Source organism: Panulirus ornatus, chromosome 17 (assembly GCF_036320965.1).
Source record: "Panulirus ornatus isolate Po-2019 chromosome 17, ASM3632096v1, whole genome shotgun sequence".
Lineage (NCBI taxonomy): Eukaryota > Metazoa > Arthropoda > Malacostraca > Decapoda > Palinuridae > Panulirus > Panulirus ornatus.
Genome location: NC_092240.1, coordinates 17,691,941 through 17,716,217, shown reverse-complemented (window position 1 = coordinate 17,716,217; position 24,277 = coordinate 17,691,941). Strand labels below are relative to the sequence as shown.

The window sequence follows — 24,277 nt, the reverse complement described above, 5'->3', positions numbered from 1 at the left end:
TGGCCTGGTAGACAGGCATATGAGAGGTGTCTTGAAATTTGTATCACTTGCACAGATGTCTAAGTGACTGATGATGGCTGAGTGGGAGGCTGTCAACAATGATGCCTCACACTCTATTCACTCTGCTCTCTACAACAACTAATGTCACTCCACATGGAAGACATCTGCTCACCAATACAGGTCTGCTAGTAGACTTCCCGTACCATCATCGTTAGCTACCCCTGGAAAAGTGCTTATGAAAAGACAAGTTTGTAAGAGCAAATATGACAACACTGGAAGAAAATGTTGAACTCACTAATGCTAATCCAGAATATGCACTTCTCAGACCGTCAGATGGTAGATGGACCATGATGTCAGTACATCACTTAGCTCCTCGTGATGACATATCTCCAGTATCCATTAGTGATGAAGCTATTGCCCAGACTCAGATTACAGTGGACCTGATACTGGAGTTCTCACTTACTAGTGATGTTCCTCACCTACATGACACATCAACAAGTGACTTCCAGCTAGAAATGTCATTGGTATTCAAGTAACCTTAGCACCAAAAGAGCAGGTTTTCCTACGCCAGTCTGACTTGAAAAATGCCTTCTAGATCATCTCAGAGATTATACTGTTGACCTATAAAGGTGGGGGTGATTATGAGGCAAATCAATGCACTCTATTTTACATAGTGTTAGCACTAATGACTACAGATGCATTAGTTAATGTAGTATTCTGGCTAGTGAGGAATGTATCATACAGTTACTCATGTTACTGTGCTTCTGTACTCTGTGTACACAGCAGATATATGTGACTTTAGTCTTTATAAGAGTGTTAACTCTTGCGCATGTTGTTTTTACAGGCATCTCTGAAAATGAGTATATATAAATCTCACTTTATTGGGTTTAAGTCTACACACATTTCTATTTTCATATGCCACATACAAACACATCCTGAGAAGATTCATCACCACGTGGCCTATTACAGAACCACTTTGTAGCGAACGTTCTTTAGCATGTAGCAAAAAATGAAAGACAATGTTGCTATATTTTCACAATAATATTGAAAATTAAGATTAAATACCTATTAATAAGCCTTACTTCCAGTTCTGTAATTTTTTACTGTTGTGTCTCATGCAATACAATACCTATGATTTCAGTCTTTGTTCCACGGCAGAATCATCTCAGTAATGATTATGTGCTTTAGTTCCAGTTTAGGGGCACCATAGATTATAACTTATGGATTTAGTTAAATGCTCCTTATAAATGCCTAGTACTTGGTATATGTTTCAAGAACATGACAGCATGATCTGAATCATGAATTTTTTCCTACAAAAAGTTAGGAAAAAAGAGCTAAGATGATAAGGTAAAATCATACATATGTTAATGAAATTACTATAAATGAACAGAACCTTTGAAAATATATCTAAAGTTGTGTTGTCATCTTCCTATTACTGTTGCAGTTAAAAGAAGTTGGAGGAAGTAAACACACTCAACAAACACAGATGAGAAATTACCAAAGTGGAAAACAGCATGGTTTTAGGGTAGTGTCATGTGTAACAAACCTCTTGGATTTCTATGAGAGAGTGAGCTCTGTCTTAGACAAATGGGAAGGCTGGGTAGATTGTTTGTATCTGGACTACCAGAAAGCATTTGATGCTGCCTTGGAGGCTAATCAAAAAGTTGAATCACCAGGCTGGGAAAAAGGTGAAACTTTTCATTGGTAATTCATCAAAAAATGGGCGTGCTTCTTCATTGTACATTATGGAAGCACTGGTTGGAGTAAAGTACATTATTAAGATTGTACTGTGGACTATCACCATTACTTCATCATTTGATAATAAATAACCTAATAGTGAGAAAAGTTTGGAGTGGAAGGGAATATGTGGTTATGTAATAATGTGTTAAACAGACTCCACCCACATGAGGCTACACCACGAGTAAAAAGTCACCTTAGTCAAGAATGTATCAATGGGAATAGTGTCTCCTAAAAGAACTTCTCACCCTAAAGGAGTCTAAATTACCCTGCTACTGGAGGTAGTGCATCCCTGGGTTTCTTAACACCATGACTTCTTCACAGAGACTGGTCTCAGGGTAATTCTAAAAAAATCAAATACATACAATTAAGTAAAATAGCAATAAACATAAAAACAAAAAGATTACTTGCCCAACTGAACACTACATATGATATGTGGAGTTTAGTAATGTCATATGAGAACACCAAAATGCTACAGAGACATAAATGAAGTCTTCCATTGAGCAATTGAGATCAACATGCTTTTCAACAAGGATACATTTCAACTCCTTCAATAGTGGGAAAACAAAGAAATAAAAAGAAATTCTGAATATCAGGTGGGCAAAGACACTGTCATAAACAAAATGAATATAATGTGGAAGTGCTTGGAGTAATACTGGCTAGTGGCTTAACCTTCAAAAACACAACCAAACAATAGTTGCTGCCTCCAGAGGGATAGTGTGATGGATTCTGTGGACTTTCAAGACAAAATTAGAAAAAAAATATGATACACTTCAAAGTGCTCATTCTCTTAAGAACAGAGTATCGCTTTGCTCTAAGATCACCCTACATGGAAAGTTTTGTGGGGGCCTGGATGTGGAAAGGGAGCTGTGGTTTCGGTGCATTATACATGACAGCTAGAGACTGAGTGTGAACGAATGTGGCCTTTGTCATCTTTTCCTAGCGCTACCTCGTGCACATGTGGGAGAGGGAGTTTTCATTTCATGTGTGGCGGGGTGGTGACGGGAATGAATAAGGGCAGACAGTATGAATTATGTACATGTGTATATATGTATATGTCTGTGTGTGTATATATATGTATACATTGAGAAGTATAGGTATGTATATGTGCGTGTGGACGTGTATGTATATAAATGTGTATGTGGGTGGGTTGGGCCATTCTTTCGTCTGTTTCCTTGCGCTACCTCACTAACGTAGGAGACAGCAACAAAGTATAATACATAAAATAATAATAATAATAAAAATAATAATAATAATTGGGGAGGGGGCGAAAATCCTGGGAGCCTTGAAGAATGTGTGGAAGTCGAGAACATTATCTCGGAAAGCAAAAATGGGTATGTTTGAAGGAATAGTGGTTCCAACAATGTTGTATGGTTGCGAGGCGTGGGCTATGGATAGAGTTGTGCGCAGGAGGGTGGATGTGCTGGAAATGAGATATATATATGTGTACATTGAGATGTATAGGTATGTATATTTGCGTGTGTGGACGTGTATGTATATACATTGTGTATGGGGGTGGGTTGGGCCATTTCTTTCATCTGTTTCCTTGCGCTACCTCGCAAACGCGGGAGACAGCGACAAAGCAAAATAATATAAATAATAATAATATCAATAATAATGATAATAACAATATCAAATAAATATATTCATATCTCAATAAATTCATTGAAGCTATATAAAAATGTTCAGAGGCAATGGAAGTTGCTTGGTTGATTATATAAGCTTTGAGCCTATCAATGGCCAGTGTCGTTAGAACTATCAACACGAGTTATAAGTACCAAACAAAAATTCTTACACACCTTCTTCAGAATTATTCTATGATCATATACACTTTATGTGCACTATATGGCCGATGGAGAAATGGAATATATACAAGTCAATAGCAGCAGGGGAGGAGAGACCCAAGTGTCAGCTGGTGAGGGCTATAGTGTCTATTAGTAGGGGACAAAGTTTCAGATGGTAGGAGCTGAAGTGTTTGTCGGTAAGGGGCCGAACTGTTGATTGATGGAGACCAAAATGTACAAAGAATACAAACTGTTGGTAGGGGCCAAAGTTCCAATGCTCCTGAATTTCTGCAGGAAGTACAATGTCACATCATAGGGAGGGTCAGTGAAATACACATGTAATACTATAGGATATCCAGTTGACCAATAAAACATGTTTATATTAGCAGCATATTACTTTTCTGAGTGGATTCTAGCAGAATCAGGCCTCTCTATGCAACGATATCCAAGAGGATTGCATTATGATCCATAAAATACAACAGTAATGCTGTAAGAATCCATGCTGAATGATGAATCTGCTGGATTTCCTCATATTTCACGGAGAATACCAAAACTAACTGTGAAGCAGTTAGCGATACACAGTAGAATGTAAGACAATGCATCACTGGGATGCAATGAAAATACATACAGAAAGCAATAAACTGCAATAAAATTGAATATCATTAGTCAGCTGAGTCTCCTACAGTAATACAGATTACTTTACTAACCCTACCGCAGTCCACTTAGACTGTACAAGGAAACCCCTTCCAATGTGGTAAAGGAACTAAATCACTGGGAATAGCTGAAATCACTGAGGTTGTATTCTTGGAGTGTTGATGGGTAAGTTGCATCAGAGCATATATCTGGGAAATCCTAGTCAACATGGCTTCGAAGTCAAACACAGAAATAACTTCACACACCTGACATAAAAAATCTGTAAAATATTCCCTCTGATATCAAAAGGTCTAATATGCACAAAATGTACGAACTAAGAACACCTTAAACATCCAAGGACCAAGACTTTTCAATAATATGCCAGCAATCATCAGAACCACCGTGGGATGAACAAAGGAAAACTTTTACAAAAGCCCTGAATAAGTACTTACAAAGTATACCAGACCAGCCCGTTTGTTGGGGCGATAAGGGCAAGAGGACTCCTGCTTCCATTAGCATGGGACACCAACGGATCAACCCAGGAAACTGGGCTAATAGAAGATCCACAAAGCCTTCATCAGGTTTTCATAAGGAATCCATTGATTACTATCACTTTTGTCAAAATCTGTTTAACAAAAAACTGGGCATCCTCTTTCTGATATATATTTTTCAAATAACACTGGGAATATTCAACTTTAGGCTGCTAGGGAAATTTAGCAAATATATTCTTCGGTTTTGATGACTTCTAGGAATGTTTTCCTTGCTTTTACCCTACATTTCACTATATTATCATAGCCCTCTCGTCTGTCATGATCTATTACCATGAGATAAACTGTTGCCACAAATCACGTTCCCCGGGTTTAAATTACCTCTACTGCAGAACTATATAAAGTTCAACGAAAAGCATTTGCCCAATATGCGTTTTTTTCCCACAAGTTATTTCTGCAGAGGTCTTAAATTCGAACTTTGGAGGTTATGTACCGTGACTAAAGCTGACCCAACCAACGTAACCTTACAGTTATGGGTCGAGACGCGGTAATGCACTGCAGATGACTGAACACCATAGATGCAAAAACGACTGACTGACCACAAGAATACACCCTACTGGTTATCAAATAATCATACAATCTAATAGTATCAAAAAGGTTTAAGAACTACTCTTCTTAAACCAACTGTTAACCACATCTTACACTCGGCGTTATCTAAGATCACTCCTGCTCCGCCTTCGGCTAAGAGAACAAAATTTCGAGACCAATTTCATGTGTTGCTTACGAAAAAATATGAGGTGAATATTTATCATTTGCATATTTTCATGATACTCACCACTTCTGCTTTCAGCTTCGTCTCCTGCCTGGAGTTAAATTCATTTGTTACACTTGTCACTAGCACTTAATTCACAAAACACACGATAACCGCGACAGACGACACTCACTGAGCCAGCGAAACTGTCAACATTGCCAATCTCATTTGAAAATATAATACATTAGAGAGTCATTTGGTAAGATTACCTGCATATACTACTATATTGTATTTCTAATGTACTATTTCTGTAATATTCTTAAATATTGGAGTTCATATACAATGTCACTTTGTTGCTGATATTTCGAAGGTGAAGAAAGGGCAACCTTTACCAAAGTATCATAATATTTTTCGACACGCAATCGTGTTGTGCTGCTGAGAATTTAAGAGTAGGATCTGATGGATTTTGTCCAGTTGCAGCTTGATATATATAGATTTAGTTTAATCAAGGATTATGTATAAAGAAATAATGTTTTTCTTTCCCACGTTGGTAGCCCTGGATAAATAAAAAGCACTATGCAATCGTAGCAGACGACAACCATTACCATTATCATTATCATTATTATTTGCAGTAGTAGTAGCACTGTTGTTATTCGGGTAACTGGTTATGGTATGATAAAGTTACCTACAAATCATTTCTATCTAATTCAATGTCAAAATTCTAATTTTTAACAAATTGTTAGTTCACGTGTGTAAACTGGTTACAAGAAATGTTTTTGCAGCTTTCTGACCTGAGTCTAAGTTGAACATTTGGGTTCCTTTCCTTTTTCGTTGATATGCTTAGCTGATATGATTAACTGATATGCTTCCTGAATACAAGAAATTGAATTTTACAATACTTCGTGAAACGGCTTGAGAGTGATACAGCAAGTCCTTATCGAATGCACATTTGAAATTAAACGAACATATAGTTGCTCTTTGGGGATCTAATTCCCATTGTTTTTCAAAGCATATTGTCATTTATTTACAAAATATGCATAGAAATTCAGCGAGCATTGTTTATCATTGCGGTAACATTCTTTTATAACTTTACTGTGATATGTAATTACCAATTTGCACAGTGCGACGAGGAAGTCATAAACTCGCAGGGTCCCACCCATCTCGTGAACTTTCGCTGGTATTCTTTGATATGGGCAACGTGTATAATTTCATCGCTGAGTTTATGCCATCCACCCAGAACTTTATTATAAAATCATATTTTGACATATTTTGCAACATGAGCCTTGCTGTTTCTTATGGCTTCTGGTAGATCTATCTATTCGTCTTTCGAAGAACCGTGGGCAAGTCATTAACTTGGAAAGTATGAGTCAACACTAACCAAATGCATCTGCCTGATACGCACAAGTTACATACTTTATATATATGATATCCACGAGATTTAGGTACAAGCTACCGTATCATACAAGTGAGAACTGCTTTAGGAATTGTATGACACTGTCTAATGGTCAACAAAGAATCTGGTGACTGGCAAATAGACTTGCCTCAATTAGGCGTCCTTGACAGGAGCATGATGCAGCCGCTCCCACCAAAAGGAACGTGGTCAACACATGATAATCACGTGCATCGTCTCCGCAGTAGGTTATGGACACAATTCACACACTTAGAAGGAAGTACTCTTTTCTCCCGCCTGAGGGATTAATTGAATTAAAGACATGTTACCAAAAATAGATGTCCTACAAAAGTAAGGAGGATACAACATGGTAATTGCGTAGGAAAGGATTACAAAATAGGACCGGAGCCACCAATCTGCCCACCCACACTGATACGTTAATTTTTTTATTCAGTTTAGATATGAAGTTTTCACAATGCGCGAGTCAGCGATCCCTCGATATTCAGCATCAGTAACGCCATTTCGTTAGTGAAAAAAGGACAATTATATGCTAAAAATCGAAAGATTGCCAGTTTGCGAAATAAAAGTACTGTCAGCTCTGGGCCTAAACCTTTATTTCACGTGGAAATGCCGACATCACCCTCGAAAAATCTAAGGGACTGCCGACTTGAAATTAGGTCGCAAAATGTCATTTCAGACTGAAAAAAAAGCAAATATGCGAAAACATATGGAATAACTTCCTGGATTCGTTACTGATCACACACTGTTGTACAACTTTCTGTCTTGTAGAGCTAAAGTTATCGAGAATGGACTCCAATTTTCATCTTATAAACCGTACAATGAAGGCTCAAAGGCGATCTAAAGAAAAAAAAAAACTCATTTCACTCCTAAAAACGAAGGTGTGTAGATATCTTGTTTGAAAATGCAAACATCACCAACTTTTACTATGAAATGATTTAGGTTATTCTTTCAAACCGTAATTTAAGTCTCTTATGAAGTTGCAATGTGTTCCTCATAAGCTCCAGCTCTGGCGAATGCTTTTCCAGTATGAAAGGCTATGGTCTAACGAATGCCCACCTCAGATCAAACCCTTATGGTCCAAAGAAGTGACTCATCTCATAATGAACAATCCTTACACCTGGGTCCATAAACATCACATTTACAGTTGAGACATTTCATTACCTCTCTTAAGCATATCCTTCACACTTACTGATAACACCTTCAGTATTACGATTTACCCCTAACCTACATCCACAAGACTAGAATTACATTATATCCTTCCTGTGCGCCCCAGTTATTCAGTATCAAAGCCAACAAAACACTAGTCAACAGAGGATATCAGCTTTGCTCCAAGTGATCGGTCAGTCTTTTCTACGGGAATGGAAGCTATCAATGCCTTTTTTCAAGTTATTGTTACTACAGTACCTGATCTAATACAAAAGTAAGTTTTTTTTTTCAACTAATTCATCACAAAAGTTGCCAAAGACATTAGATACGTCAGACTCCCCTTCTAAGGACACACTAATTTTAGCATTAGAATACAAATCACAAAGGTTCTTTCTAAGTATTAGCTGCAAAATTATATTCAGAATTACAGTCACAAATTTGTATACAATAAGTTCTTTTTTTCCTAGGGCCCAGTACCCGAGGAACTCATTGCTAAGATTATAGCTATATATCCATGTACTGACTGTGAAGTTCGCTATTTTGGTCATTGTACCACAGTCTGAAGTGAGCATCTTGGTTAGTCTTATATAAAATCCACCACTCCTTAATTAGGGAACATTACCACCAACACAAGCATTTACTACATTCTAATAGCTTTTCAGTGGTAGATAGATATATTAATGAACCGAATATTAGAATGTAGATCCCCTACACATTAGACAGGCCAAAACTAAATTAAACCGTAATAATACATTTGTACCCCAAATAAGATAACCCTACATACATTTTTTGTTTATTTCCGATTCGTATATCAATGATATATCAATTATGGATTTTTCTTGTAGCTATACCCAATCTGTTCAGATGAATATAAACTTATGACCTAACAATCACTGTTGGCAATTTGCATCGTATATGTGACATCTTACCACGTGGGAGAGATTGTCAGGTAACGAACACCAAAGAAAAACAGATTCTGGGACGCTGGTATATTAACTATTCCATTCTCCATCTGTCTTGCCTATTGACAGCACATCGACCTTTGTACATCATGGTAAGTTTCCATTGTGATTTGCATAATTCATTCAACCGTAATTTTGACATAGGGTATATTGTTATGATGTGTTTTTGTGTTCTTTTTTCAAACTAATTCATTTCCCTTGTTTGCGAAGTAACAGTAAGAACAGACGAAAAACAACCTCATTTGTTTACCTTCATGCTCCAGCTGTGGTCATCGTATAATGCAGTATTCATAATTATGATAGACTACGTTCATATATGACACAAGCAAGTCAGTTTTCACGAGGTCCATCATACTGCATTATCTGGTCCTGTCACTAGTCAGGGGAAAACTTTACCTCAACCATTTGAAGCACTTTTGAATTTCTCGATGTCCTTCAAATCGCAAATTTACCCTTACTGTACCAGTTTTGTGTAGTGAATGTTTTTAACATTGCCGAACCTCACTATTCACCATCTGACTTCTTTCTAACAAGTGTAGGAACAAGACCATATCATGTTATTTGCTAAAAGAGTGCATTAATGCCTAAGTGGAAGAAGATATTTTCGGTTTTGTTTCTGGTCAGTTCCGTGTATAAGGTGATTCACATAAACCACTTCACCTTAATCAACAGAAAATTTGCCCACACATGTAATAAAAGATGCATTTTTATTGAACCAATTTCCATTTAACCTGTTATATTGCTTCTCGCATGGTCAGGCATCCTGGAATTTTTTTTCCGAGCAAACCGAGCTGCTTTGTGCCTCAAATTAAAAGCTCAACATAGACATAATTCAGTTTTCAATAATCGACCCCGACAGCCATTATGTTTATCAAACAATTCACCAGTCAAACAAATTGAGTTTGTGAATGTGATTACTGTTTATGTGCTACCTGGAAAAAGTGTGCCACATCCCTTAACTTTGTGTATCATGTCTTTACTCCTATGTACGTATAAACAAACACACTCCAGCCCTAAGCCAGGCAACCATTTATCGACCAGCCCCTGCGGAGAGGATGAACACCAGGGTTAAGTGTAGGACGACTCCCACGCCCAGGATTAATGTTTACTCTTTTTCGATTTCATTGTTTAAGCGACTTGACCAACTAAGCACATTACCCACACGCTACATGACCTACACTTTACTTATGATCTGAAAATAACGTGACCCTTACGTCTTACGTTTGAGAAAGAACGAGACATATTTTGTATAGTCAACAACAGACCACTGATTGAAAGGGAATTATTCACCAGTCAACATTCCTATAGATGTGTTTCATTCAAATTGATGAGGTTTACAATCTATGAGAATTAGACGAGAACGATATGATACAATATCAAAACATATCGAAATATTATGAAACAAACACGTCCCGTCTTCAAAACCAGTTTGCTGTGTGAAGCAAGCGGAGGCTTGTCTGACCAGTTGCTTCGGAGAGGCGTGACCAAGGTCTGAGATGTGTGACCCTCACCTTGGCGCCCCTGGTGTACCTGAAGAACAGGTGCACATGTTTACAGGAGGTCATCCATGGTCCCAACCACGTCTGACCGACCTCGCCAAACAACATAGCTCACATGCTGGGCTGAATCTACAACAAAGGGCAATTCGACGTCGTGGCAGGCTATAATTCTCTGAATATAATCTTTTGCGATCATTGTTTATGTTAAGGAGTTAACATAACCAGTTATTATAATAAACATTTCTATATCCCACATATTCCTCACAGAAAGGAAGACATAAGCTTCTCGTTTTTCCTATCTTTACTTCTACGATTAATCATGCGGCATCATGTTTAATTCTGGGTACAAAAGAAGAAGCACGCAGGTGGAGAGGTGTTCCCCTGTCACCCAGCCTCACCACGGGATCCACTCTGCTGGATGGATGGAGGGACAGGACGGCCGTTGTTTTCTCGAGGACACGGGTTCGTCGACGAAGGGAAGACATTTTTTTTTTTTTCATCCGTCTTCATCCTGTTGTTAATAGTAAACTTACCACCCTCGTCCTCAGTTCTTCATCGTGCCACGATGCAGTTAAAGCATATCATTCACCTGCCCTCTGCCTGCTCGTCTTCGCTAGTAATTGTCTAGTTACCGCACACTCCTGTACGGACTGAGGCCCCGGCCATACAAAGGCCCTGCTGGCTGAAGCTGGGGTGTCAGTCAGTTTACAAATCTTTATAATTTCCTAGCGTAAGGAAGGCTTTCGAATATCACCTTGGCCTACGTAGGTTAAGGGGGTTCCTGAGTCCGTCAGGGATCCCGGGCTCCTTTTCATCCTGTCCCTAACATAATGCGAGAACCATCTTCCTCACTTCCTTAACTTTACATGATACACTAAATGAATTTTGCTTTGTTTCCGAGCTGTTTACTTTCCTAATTCAGAATTTTCTTTCTAGTAAGTTCTTATATAAAGTTAAAGAAGAGAAGAAAAGGCCTCTAAGAGCTCCTCACCCCCCATTCCTTTCTCAAGTGGTAGGTTGTTCGCCCCGAAGGTAGCGAAGGTTCTCGACTCCCGCGCTGCTGCTTGCGACGGGCCGGGAGAGCGCTTGGGTAAGTCACTGGGCTTGAGGTTGTAGTTGACGGTGTTGTTTTGCTGCGATGAATCACAATTCCGTTGATTTACAGATTCAGCGGATGTTTAGTGATACTTTACTTCTTTTACACGTAGTGTGAGCTAAAAATGGCTGCTGCCGTGATGTTGCATAGTTTACAAGTTCGTTGCTGCCCTAATTTTGGATTTTGTTCTTTGAAAATTCATAAGGAAAGAGAAATATAGATTAGATCGAGGGGAAGTACGTTTCAGGCCCTTGGTGACATGACTCGCCTGCGTCTTATATGAATCAGTCACAATGACAATGGTTTCCTACCTACGTAATTACAGCCTGGTCACTACGGAGGCAGACCCGCGCACATTACAGCATCGTAATCACTGTTCATGGAGAAGTCCTGCTCACTTTCTTATGACTAGGTCACTACTGGCGCGTCTTACCCTCCTGACCGCGACCTAAAATGTTTCGGCAGACGGATCTGACCACGGAGACTGGCTCAGTAATAAGCATAATAGCCACTACCATCACTCATCTTACACAGTCGACATCATACTTACCAAACACGTTCTTATCTATTTCTTTTAACAAGCGATTTGATGTTCAGTAACCTGACATGTTTATTTCCATAAGTTTATAATATTTCCTTTAGATTTAAAATGTATTGAGTGTTTTTCTAAATACCAGCTTGATATTTGCTCGTTTTTGTTCACTGAACTAAGCCTAGGTTGCCCAAGTCTATCGAACTAGACCTGGATTCCTTAAGTCCAGTGAAATAAACTTATGGTTGATAGTTCCAGTGAACTACAGCTAGTCAAGGTGCTTAAGTTCTTAGAACTAAAATTTGTTTTACGTACGTGGAATAAAGTTCCTACATCCACTGAGGTAAGTTTGGCATTTCTTTTAAGTTCATTTTTCTATCTGCGTTTTTTTTACGTCAACTGAACTTTTATTTTATATATATCAGATCCCAGGACTAATTTCTCTGTGGAAGAGTTCCTGTGTTACCCAAGACCTTGCTAGAGGTTCCTCCAACCCAAGAATGCGTTACTTTCATTAGCAGAGAAACGTGAACTCCTTTGGAGTGAAAAGTTCTTTTGACAAGATTGTACTTACAGTGATACAGCCTCGCAAAAGAGACCACTCGCGGTTTTACCTCTTGCAGGCGGAGCCCGGTAGCACCATATCAACTGAAATTCTAAGATATATATATATATATATATATATATATATATATATATATATATATATATATATATATATATATATATACATATATATATATATGTATATATATATATATATATATATATATATATATATATATATATATATATATATATATTTTTTTTTTTGCTTTGTCGCTGTCTCCCGCGTTTGCGAGGTAGCGCAAGGAAACAGACGAAAGAAATGGCCCAACCCACCCCCATACACATGTATATACATACGTCCACACACGCAAATATACATACCTACACAGCTTTCCATGGTTTACCCTAGACGCTTCACATGCCTTGATTCAATCCACTGACAGCACGTCAACCCCGGTATACCACATCGCTCCAATTTACTCTGTTCCTTGCCCTCCTTTCACCCTCCTGCATGTTCAGGCCCCGATCACACAAAATCTTTTTCACTCCATCTTTCCACCTCCAATTTGGTCTCCCTCTTCTCGTTCCCTCCACCTCCGACACATATATTCTCTTGGTCAATCTTTCCTCACTCATTCTCTCCATGTGCCCGAACCTTTTCAAAACACCCTCTTCTGCTCTCTCAACCACGCTCTTTTTATTTCCACACATCTCTCTTACCCTTACGTTACTTACTCGATCAAACCACCTCACACCACATATTGTCCTCAAACATCTCATTTCCAGCACATCCATCCTCCTGCGCACAACTCTATCCATAGCCCACGTCTCGCAACCATACAACATTGTTGGAACCACTATTCCTTCAAACATACCCATTTTTGCTTTCCGAGATAATGTTCTCGACTTCCACACATTCTTCAAGGCTCCCAGAATTTTCGCCCCCTCCCCCACCCTATGATCCACTTCCGCTTCCATGGTTCCATCCGCTGCCAGATCCACTCCCAGATATCTAAAACACTTCACTTCCTCCAGTTTTTCTCCATTCAAACCCACCTCCCAATTGACTTGACCCTCAACCCTACTGTACCTAATAACCTTGCTCTTATTCACATTTACTCTTAACTTTCTTCTTTCACACACTTTACCAAACTCAGTCACCAGCTTCTGCAGTTTCTCACATGAATCAGCCACCAGCGCTGTATCATCAGCGAACAACAACTGACTCACTTCCCAAGCTCTCTCATCCCCAACAGACTACATACTTGCCCCTCTTTCCAAAACTCTTGCATTCACCTCCCTAACAACCCCATCCATAAACAAATTAAACAACCATGGAGACATATATATATATATATATATATATATATATATATATATATATATATATATATATATATATATATATTATCAAGCTTTAGTTTGTCGTATGTCCATGTAACTTTTGCTTTCCTTACGCAAAATGCTGAGAGTTCCCTAATTTCCACTGAACTAGAACAATGTTTGTTGTCCAGCTGTGGCAAGATAAGACAATGAGTGGCTCATCCTGTGCTTGAGTTGTACGTTCAGTGACCTATGGCCAAGCCCGCGCATGATGCTCAGAGTTGCCTAATTTCCAGTGAATTACGTCCACCTATGGTAAGACAGAAAAGCTGACTAGCATACCTATGGAGATCATTGATGATAAACCCAAATGTATAAGTAAGAAGAATTTTAGGCTTAGCACTATCATGACCAAACATAACTTGTCAAGGTCACGATACTGACAGCAGTGTAATTTCGCCCCTTTGCTCACAAAGATAAAGGCTCTTTTGCTTATGAACAGAGCATACTTTTCTCACAGTTTTTGAAGCTTGCCATAAACATCCAGAACACTCATCTTTCACATTATAGCTTGCTGGTGGTTTATAGTGATAGATTACTCTCATTAAAAAACGTTAGCCCTTCTGAAATAGTTATTTTCATATCGGTTAAGTTAACAAGAGGGTTTTCGTACGAGAAGTAGATGCTTGCATCAAGCAGTTGTATGATAGAATATGCATGAAATGTAGATTTCTACACAGCATATCCAACTAGATGAAAGAAATGATGCCAGCTATAACGTGAATTGCATATAAATTATGTAAAATGAAAGGAATGGCACCGCAAGCACTACACGACCCGCGCCAGCTAGCCAGCCAGTGTGGATCCACGCGCCGCCGAGTTTAAGAATGTGGACAGTCGTCTAGAAAATAGTTTATTCAAAGTTGTCAGGAGTCGTTATTTCTTGCCAGGGGAAAACATGTTTGTGTCTGATTGTTTGAACATAAGACGGATGATCATTTTTACATATGGATGTATAAGTGATATATGTTTACATGTGTATGTATGTACGCTTGAAAATTTCAGTTGAAAACCAGTGTTGTGTGAGAGGGCATTCACCTTTAGTAACAGTATGAGCCTCAGTGACCAAGTATTAGTAGTTTTAGACATTATCAGCATTCTAAACACGACTAGGATGTCATTGCACAAGGTTCATGGGTCGCTGACTCCCTTTTTTTCTTCCATGATACCAATTCTTGGCCAGATGCCAATCGGGAAAACCAGTTGAGGAGTGGGGATGTTCCAGCCCTCAGACCTGTATGACCACTGCGACCTGTACCTCTGTGACGTCCGCACGTCTCCCACCTCTTCGCTCCTATATTCGCGTTGTCGAAAGGCTGCGTTATATTGCGTCTACAGGGTCCCAGAACACCGACTAGGTCTTCCTCAGTAGCGCCGACGTCTATAGGAGTAGGATGTCTCGGTGCTGGTGTGTGTTTGCCTTCTTAGTGGCGACGGGTGTCTGTGGCTCGGAAGTGTCGCAGGATAATAATACAACGTGTACACTCAGCTCGTTCTCAAAGGTAGGAACGACAGCTTTTTAGTAAGTGCAAACTCTGAGAAACTCTTTCCTCGTTAAAATCCTTCATCAATAATTTGAACATTGCCAGTGCAACATCGCGACTGTAGAACATGAAAATATTAGTACAGACTGAGCTTGTTAATGTTCATGACAGTTAATTTCATAAGCACTATCAAGGGAAATATCTAATCCCATTCTGAAGCTATTATCAGCATCAATCTGAATGAATAAAGGAGGATACGTTTGTAATATCCTAAGTGATTTCGATGACAAGACTTGCAATAGAATGCTATACCACATATTTACACACGTACGAATGAGACTTAGAGATACTAGAGTAGAGACTATAGATATGGTTGGAGGATGATAAGAACATGATATTCTGTTATTATAGAAGAGGCACTAAAGCCTTTTAAAACTGTTCCTGCACATTAGAATAAGATTTATTGGACAATAAGATATCGTCTATGTAACTAGCGGTAAAAATCTTCGATTCCTTGCAAGATGTTCCTCAATTATTTCTGAGGTTGTCTACACTAATTGGGCAATGACAGTGAGGCTATGGAAATGGTTAAGATACGAGAAATTTCATGATCAAGAAAAAAAGTTGCGTCTATTAGGTTGAATACAACCACTTAAGATAAGAATGAGGATTATAAACATGAAGTATAAGCTTGTGAAATAAGGATCGGTGAAGATGGGTTGAATGTTGGTTGCCCAAATTATCCTCCTGACTCCGCCTGCATCTTCGAAAACAGAATCATCGGCGGCCCACACAGTCCTCATAAGGCACGCCTCCGTTACACTATTTACGTACACGCCAGGTTACAGCTACACACACGCATGCTTACACATGTACATACATACACATCTGCACAACTGCACTTAAGCAAACATGTACATTGGTATATCTCCACACACACAAAGCCAACACACTGATGCGCACACATGTGACCTACAAAACCACACCCGTAACCATACGCATTGCAAAACCCGTTTGGTCCATCTTGGTCACTGTAGTGATTCACCTCCCAAGGCTTGGATCTCGATGAGCAGGGGACTCGTGGAGGCGTTTTGCACTACCCATACTCCATAAACGTGCATATCCTTGTGTGTGAGTCCTAGACACTTGCTTGGAGCAACAAAATCAGTCTTGTTATATAATAATTTCTTTACTCTGTGAGCCAGTCTCATGATGCCGTAACATCCACGTGATGAAATTTCGCTGGTGGATGTAAGTTTTCTGGCTTTGAGTAATGTTTCAATTATGTTTTATGTTGTGTTTACGTAACTTCTAATATCCATGAAAATTCTTCATGTTCAGTGTCTAAGGCAGCCTAGTGGGTAAAACCAACTGCATGTAGTTATCGCATTTAGAAATGTCCGTATGTTATTGCTCTTTCTTGATGGATATTTCGGTGTAATGCCTCCGCATGTGAAAAGTTAGCAATTTCATGTCCCGTGATATAAATTTCGGTGTATTTGTGTTTTTATGTATGTGAACATGTATATTTCCGTAATGAAGACAATATGATCACGAGAGGCGGTACAATCTACGTTTCATAAGGACGGATGAGGACAACGGTATATGCCTCGACAAAGGTTTATAAAACGACTTTGCAAAAAGAATATGATGTAACATTTGATACAGTCACTCCAAATATGGAAGAAATACGAAGCTCAGGCAATTTCCATCTAAAAGAGAATGAAATGTGACAGATTCCCTGCCATTTATGAAATGTCTTTTTACCAACCCTAGTGAGCGATGATCACTTATTAGATAGTCTATGAATATATTTTATAATCCGTAGAAATAACGACAAATTGTCGGTCCAAAAATTTCCAGGATTACATCTTGTCTTTGAGTTAGTCATAAAGCAAGAGGGGAATCTATGATCACATAATAAAACGTATTTTTTAAAAATTCTCTTGGAATAAGTTTGTTGCCTACTACAGGCATGTTAATAGACATCGAATAAACCTCACATATACTAATCAGTTTTAACATTTTCAGGTGATGGATAACCGGCATGTTTGGTTGGAACTGCCACTTAAGGATAACCGTAGCCAACAGCCTGAGTCGTACCTATATCCGAGCTCTATAATAGGATGGACAACAATTTTCGTCATTTCTCAACGTTTTTGATCATTTTGAGGAAGCTGCCACTTACGGTTCACCCCTGCAATAAACTAATCAAAATGCCTTCTATATTGAAAATATTGCGCATATATAGCCACTACCTTTTTTTTTCTAAACTTGTGGCGCAGATAGCCTGATTCACTGGAAACCTATAAGAAATATAGAAATGAAAAAAAGATCCGGGTAATCGAGGCCACTTCCATAAACTGTTAGGTTAGGCGATCGCTGCACGGAAACCCAGCTGAACGTGCTTTTCCACTTGATCGGTTTACCCCTAAGGCTAACTGGCCCCGCCGAGGCCGGTAACTGGCCTCAGATTCTTATTTCAAGTTCAGGGATGATCTGCAAGTTTGTTTAGTAGCAAAAATACTTTCTATTGAAAGTCTTATTCCCTATTATTGCTTAATGAAACATTAATCTCTATTTCCAGAGGAAAAGTAATTAATGATAGCGCTAGAAAAGTGAATGTTAATTCGACTGATTCTTTTTTCTTCTAGTGTTTAGATCTCCAGGTCAGTAGATACCTTTGTAAACAATTTGTGAACATAAGTTTTCCCAGTACATTACTTAAGTTACGAGAAATCGACGAGAAACTACGAAAAATAAATCAATTATAGATGTTATATCACTCAGGAATTTGAAAACAAAGTTTCTAAACCTGCTGCAAAGAAACAGACAAATCTATTTGAATTTAAGTCCATTGAAATTGTCATGGAGGAGTTTCATTTATATTTGTGCGGCATAAAAAGTGGATCCACAAAACGTCTTAAAACGACCAACGAATTCTTGACGCGACACACCCATCTGGTCCGTCAGTACCGTTATGTGGCCGAGGGTGAACCGCTATATGGCACGTTTGCTACTCTCCTCCACCGACGAGCTTTGAATGTGAGTAGCTAAAACTGTTAGTCTGGGTCTTCCGACAGAAGTCTGGATAGCAGTGAAGGCGATGCGTGATATGCTTATGTGTACGAGTTCACGTGAAGGTATGTTTAGTGTTACGAGAGTAGTTATGACTAGGGCCTGTACTAACGATGTTGTTGTGATGAATGCGTGTTTCAAAAGCTTGCCATTTTTGGGTTGCTGCGAAAAGGTTGTTGGTGTGGAAATGCGTGAGGTGAAGGTTTAGTAGTTGCTTTGGAGTTGGACATAAAGAGGGAATATTGTTGAGGATGTGGGTGGAAGTTTATTTATTCTATTTATAATCACACCAAGTCCTCGTCCTTAGAAGGAGAATTGGTGTGATACATGGTGTCTTTTCAGAGGTTTATGCAGCCCAAGGCGGCACTGCTTCGAGTAACAGGGAAATGTGGACTCTGGAGTGAGAGGTTCGTTGACGAGACTGTCTTCCCGCCCAGTCATACAGTCTCGTCAATGTGACTTTTCACTTACGGTGTAACCTCGAGCTAGCGGAGTCCGGTAACACGTGGGTGGATGTTAGATTTTGTATCAAGCTGTTCAATTTGTCACCCATTTAAGCTAGAGCCTTATGTCTACAGATATAACTGCTGAATCTAATTCAGAACATTATTAGGGGCGTCAAGTCCACACTTACCAAGCCTGATCATTATTTTCACAGGTGCAGTTCAACCAAACGCAGGAGCTGCAGTATGTTGAGTACGTGGAGTCGATACCTGATATGACGGCCTTCACCCTTCACTACTGGATTCGTGTCGATGAGGCCTCCAGCCGAGCTTGCCCATTTTCCTACTACAGTTAGTAAGAGAGAAAATGGGATGAGAAACGGAAACAAAAGAAGAGAGAGAGAGAGAGAGAGAGAGAGAGAGAGAGAGAGAGAGAGAGAGAGAGAGAGAGAGAGAGAGGCTGGATGAATTAGGACAACTCGACGTCTGGCATACGCTGTCTCTAATGTACTGGTCGTTCCTCCTGGAACCATCCCATGATCTGGAGCTTTAACACCGTGAGATGATTTTCAGGACGAGTGGTATATGACTCATAAGATAAAGCTATACTGAGATGGGTTAAAACGTGTCTTGAATTTTTCGTTCGTTTACTCCACTGAACTGTTAATCTTACTTAATTGATTACTAAATATCGGTGTGGTGCCGTAAGTGTATGTGTGGGTAGTGATATGGAACCTGGTGACTAGACCATTATCAATAAACTGTATTCGCTTTGGCAGCAGTTTATCCGAGAGTTATCTAACAGTGACACACCAATTGCATTCAGAAATGGATGCTTTCAACCTGCCCCCACTTTAACTATCCTCCACCTCACCCACGGATCAACTGTGGCATAGTGAGGATGGTGCAATGCGATCATTGGCCCTCATCCACCTACCATGAAAACCTATTGCTGCTGTAGGAGTTCAAAGCTACTGCTACAGTTATTGTAAGAATATCAGTATGTGTCCAGTATGTCTTACTGCGTCTGTACGTTCTGGATAGTAATTGGTATGGCTGTCAAGTGTGAGTTCTTGCATTTGTGTGACTGTCATGAAATAGACGATGTATAAGTTGTATCTAAATTGATTAGTATTCTAACTTGTGCTCAACGGTAGTCTGACAGTTAAATGGATATTTTTTTAGACTTTTTCATAGCCATTTGTAGTTCAGTGAGGTGTGTAATATTAAAAAAGGCAAGAAAGAAACATATAATCCACAGATACATTTTGCAGTGTATTATCTAAAGACGAAAATACACTGAGCACATAAGTATCCTTCCCCCCAATAGACAAGGACGACGGGAGCAGTGTGCAAGTAGTGTTGGTGAAGTCAGACAAGGTGACGGGTCCCGTGTGGCGGTGGGTACTGCAGGTGAACGGCTTTGTGGTCAGCATCGTGAAGTCCCCTGACAGCTTGGTGAAGAGTTGGCACCATGTCCTCCACTCTTGGCACAGCCCATCGGGCACCTGGAGTCTCTACATGAACGGCCAGTTGGTGGAATCTGGCGTTAATGAAAACGTGAGAGAATTACGTACATTGCTTGAATGAAATTTTAGACTAAGATGTAAAAGAAAAAGATGAACTATTTCAGTGAAGTTAGAATTTTGTTATTCATTATCGGAATTCATACAGGTTTTGTTTATCTCTGGTTACATTACACACACACACACACACACACACACACACACGTGTGTATATATATATATATATATATATATATATATATATATATATATATATATATATATATTATTTTTTTATTATTATTTTGCTTTGTCGCTGTCTCCCGCGTTAGCGAGGTAGCGCAAGGAAACAGACGAAAGAATGGCCCAACCCGCCCAAATACACATGTATATACATACATGTCCACACACGCACAATATACATACCTATACATCTCAATGTATACATATATATACACACACAGACATATACATATATACACATGTACATAATTCATACTGTCTGCCTTTATTTGTTCCCATCGCCACCTCGCCACACATGGAATAACAACCCCCTCCCCCCTCATGTGTGCGAGGTAGCGCTAGGAAAAACACCAAAGGCCCCATTCGTTCACACTCAGTCTCTAGCTGTCATGTAATAATGCACCGAAACCACAGCTCCCTTTCCACATCCAGGCCCCACACGCTTTGCATGGTTTACCCCAGACGCTTCACATGCCCTGGTTCAATCCATTGACAGCACGTCGAACCCGGTATACCACATCGTTCCAATTCACTCTGTTCCTTGCACGCCTTTCACCCTCCTGTATGTTCAGGCCCCGATCGCTCAAAATCTTTTTCGCTCCATCCTTCCACCTCCAATTTGGCTTCCCACTTCTCGTTCCGTCCACCTCCGACACTTAGATCCTCTTTGTTAATCTTTCCTCGCTCATTCTTTCCATGTGACCAAACCATTTCAATGCACCCTTTTCTGCTCTCTCCACCACATTCTTTTTACTTCCACACAACTCTCTTACCCTTTCATCACTTACTCGATCAAACCACCTCACACCACATATTGTCCTCAAACATCTCATTTCCAACACATCCACCCCACTCCGCACAACCCTATCTATAGTCCACGCCTCGCAACCATATAACATTGTTGGAACCACTATTCCTTCAAACATGCCCAGTTTTGCTCTCCGAGAAAGCGTTCTCGCCTTCCACACACGTTCCCAGAAACTTCGCCCCCTCCCCCACCCTGTAACTCACTTCCGCTTCCATGGTTCCATCCGCTGCTAAGTCCACTCCCAGATATCTAATACACTTCACTTCCAGTTTTTCTTCATTCAAACTTACCTCCCAATTAACTTGTCTCTCAACCCTACTGAACCTAACAACCTGGCTCTTATTCACATTTACTCTCAACTTTCTTCTTTCACACATTTTACCAGCTCTTATTCACATTTACTCTCAACTTTCTTCTTTCACACATTTTACCAGCTCTTATTCACATTTACTCTCAACTTTCTTCTTTCACACATTTTACCAGCTCTTATTCACATTTACTCTCAACTTTCTTCTTTCACACATTTTACCAAACTCACTCCCCACCCTCTGCAAAGGTGTGCAATTTTCTATTTCCCGTCTTCCTCCTTCCTTCCTATAGCCTCTCCACTTTCTAGATATATATCTACAAACACTCGAAGAGTTTAACTTAATACATTCTATATATCATTTCTCTCTCCGTTCTCCTTTTCATGGCCACGATTGGGACATGGACTGTAATTACTGGTAAACCAACCTTTGTAAAGTACATAAACAAATAGAAAAACACTCATCTGCTCTTTTGAGATGCATTAAGGAAGCACAGGTTTAGTGAGCCAGTTCGTCTACCTTTGCCAACAGTTGAAAGGGCTAAAGGTGAGTGGTGGAGGGCGGGCGTTCTCTGGCCAGCGGTACAAGAGCATCAACGGCACCGTCCCCAAATGCTCCTACGACTGTAATGATGGCGTGAACGGCTGGATGACGTTGCTGGGCCTTGACTCCCAGGGTATACAGGTACTAGAATACGACCCTTGTAAATAATTTTTGATCATCTATAAAAGTCGTCGAATATATATATATATATATATATATATATATATATATATATATATATATATATATATATATATCCCTGGGGATAGGGGAGCAAGAATACTTCCCACGTATTCCCTGCGTGTCGTAGAAGGCGACTAAAAGGGGAGGGAGCGGGGGCTGGAAATCCTCCCCTCTCGTTTTTTTTTTAATTTTCCAAAAGAAGGAACAGAGAATTGGGCCAGGTGAGGGTAGTCCCTCAAAGGCTCAGTCCTCTGTTCTTAACGCTACCTCGCTAATGCGGGAAATGGCGAATAGTTTGAAAGAAAAGAAAATAATATATATATATATATATATATATATATATATATATATATATATATGGCTTTGTGTTGATTAGACTTTGTGGGCAGCTTAATGCGAGTTTCCTCATGAAATATGGGCACAACGGGTGACCTGCTTTCTCCTTTGACGATTTCTTACTCCTCTTTACGGATCACAACAATTTCTTCCGGCAGCGGGCCGACTACTGGGCCAACCGGCTGATGGTGTCTGTGGTGGCGAACGGGTGCCGGCCGGAGCATGGCGGCGACGTCCTCAGCTGGAAAGACACACCAAGGCGAGGCTACGGTGGTGTCATGGAGGCGAGCGCCAAACCCGCCTGTGGCTACTTCTGAATCATGCCAGCAGGATGATCGGAGGAGACGGCATTAGTGTGGTAGTACGTCAGTAATTATCATTGTTGAATACATTGTTGAATAAAATGACTGAGCGTCTCACTTAAGGTACTTGATTGTGACGTTCTGTGAATGCTGATTTATACAAAGTTCATGTATTGATTCATATGTGAATTACCTATATAAGTTTAATTGTATTGAATGTCATATATGTTAAAACTGAACGTCATGAAATGTAGAAATATTTTGTATCTATATTTCTTATGTTATTTATTTATTCATCTTTATGTCATTACTAACAGTTAAAAGTCTTGTAATTCATATCATGATGTGAATAAATTATAGGATAGATACTCGTTTATTTGACTTTTATTCAAACCATTCATATCAGTTTGCATAATTTACGAATTATAATTCCTTTTGTATGTTTTTTTTTTTTTTTCAAAGATGTTTGACGTTAACCACCAGTGATTTGTTCATACCTTATACTGATTGTCAACTGTTTGTTGTGGTTTGTTGTAGTCGCCAATCTTTTGGTTCCTTAACCCCATAATTCATCTAATATGATATGTTAATGTTGTAACTGCATTCCATGGACTAATGTTTGTAATGCTCAGTTTATGATTATAAATCTGAAGACGATTGTCTCTCCCTATCCCTTTGATTTCTAGCGATAATACTATAATTACCTTATACATGCTAAACAGATAAACAACATGCTTCATTAATTTCCATTTTTTCTCAACTGGAACCTATATATGCTCGTTTAGCTATAGGTTTTTATTCATGATAATTGCTTTTAACCCGTTCCGGCCAAATACCCATTTTGTCAGTGATAGAATATCCCGGAACACTTGATTTTGAAGGTCATTATAATCAAAATGATACACATTGATGAATTTAATGTATGCAATCATTAGGGGGGAAAAAATCTTCCTTTCAAACTCCGCTGTTGACTCGAAATAGCATCGTTGACAAAGCAACCTGATACATCCCGCTCCGTTGATGTAATTTCACATAGAGGATACGCATGTTACTTGAATTAATGTGATTTACAC

The 24,277-nt window shown here is 39.4% G+C and overlaps 2 protein-coding genes across 3 annotated transcripts in view; one reads left to right on the top strand and one right to left on the bottom strand.

The window, feature by feature from the left end:
• Positions 1–5,593, bottom strand: part of LOC139754593 (inositol hexakisphosphate and diphosphoinositol-pentakisphosphate kinase-like) — a 268,273-nt gene extending 262,680 nt beyond the window's left edge. The window contains exon 1 of one of the 2 annotated variants that reach the window (XM_071672003.1): positions 5,478–5,593. The gene's annotated coding sequence lies outside the window, so the exon portion shown is untranslated. The remainder of the gene's footprint in view (positions 1–5,477) is intronic. The other variant, XM_071672001.1, reaches the window with a different exon arrangement.
• Positions 5,594–15,220: 9,627 nt separating this feature from the next.
• Positions 15,221–23,578, top strand: LOC139754590 (sushi, von Willebrand factor type A, EGF and pentraxin domain-containing protein 1-like). Its single transcript, XM_071671996.1, has 5 exons — positions 15,221–15,473; positions 19,192–19,327; positions 20,307–20,536; positions 22,372–22,524; positions 23,061–23,578. Exons 1-5 carry the CDS (start codon positions 15,366–15,368, stop codon positions 23,217–23,219), a joined length of 786 nt encoding a protein of 261 aa, XP_071528097.1. The 5' UTR covers positions 15,221–15,365; the 3' UTR covers positions 23,220–23,578.
• Positions 23,579–24,277: the final 699 nt, after the last annotated feature.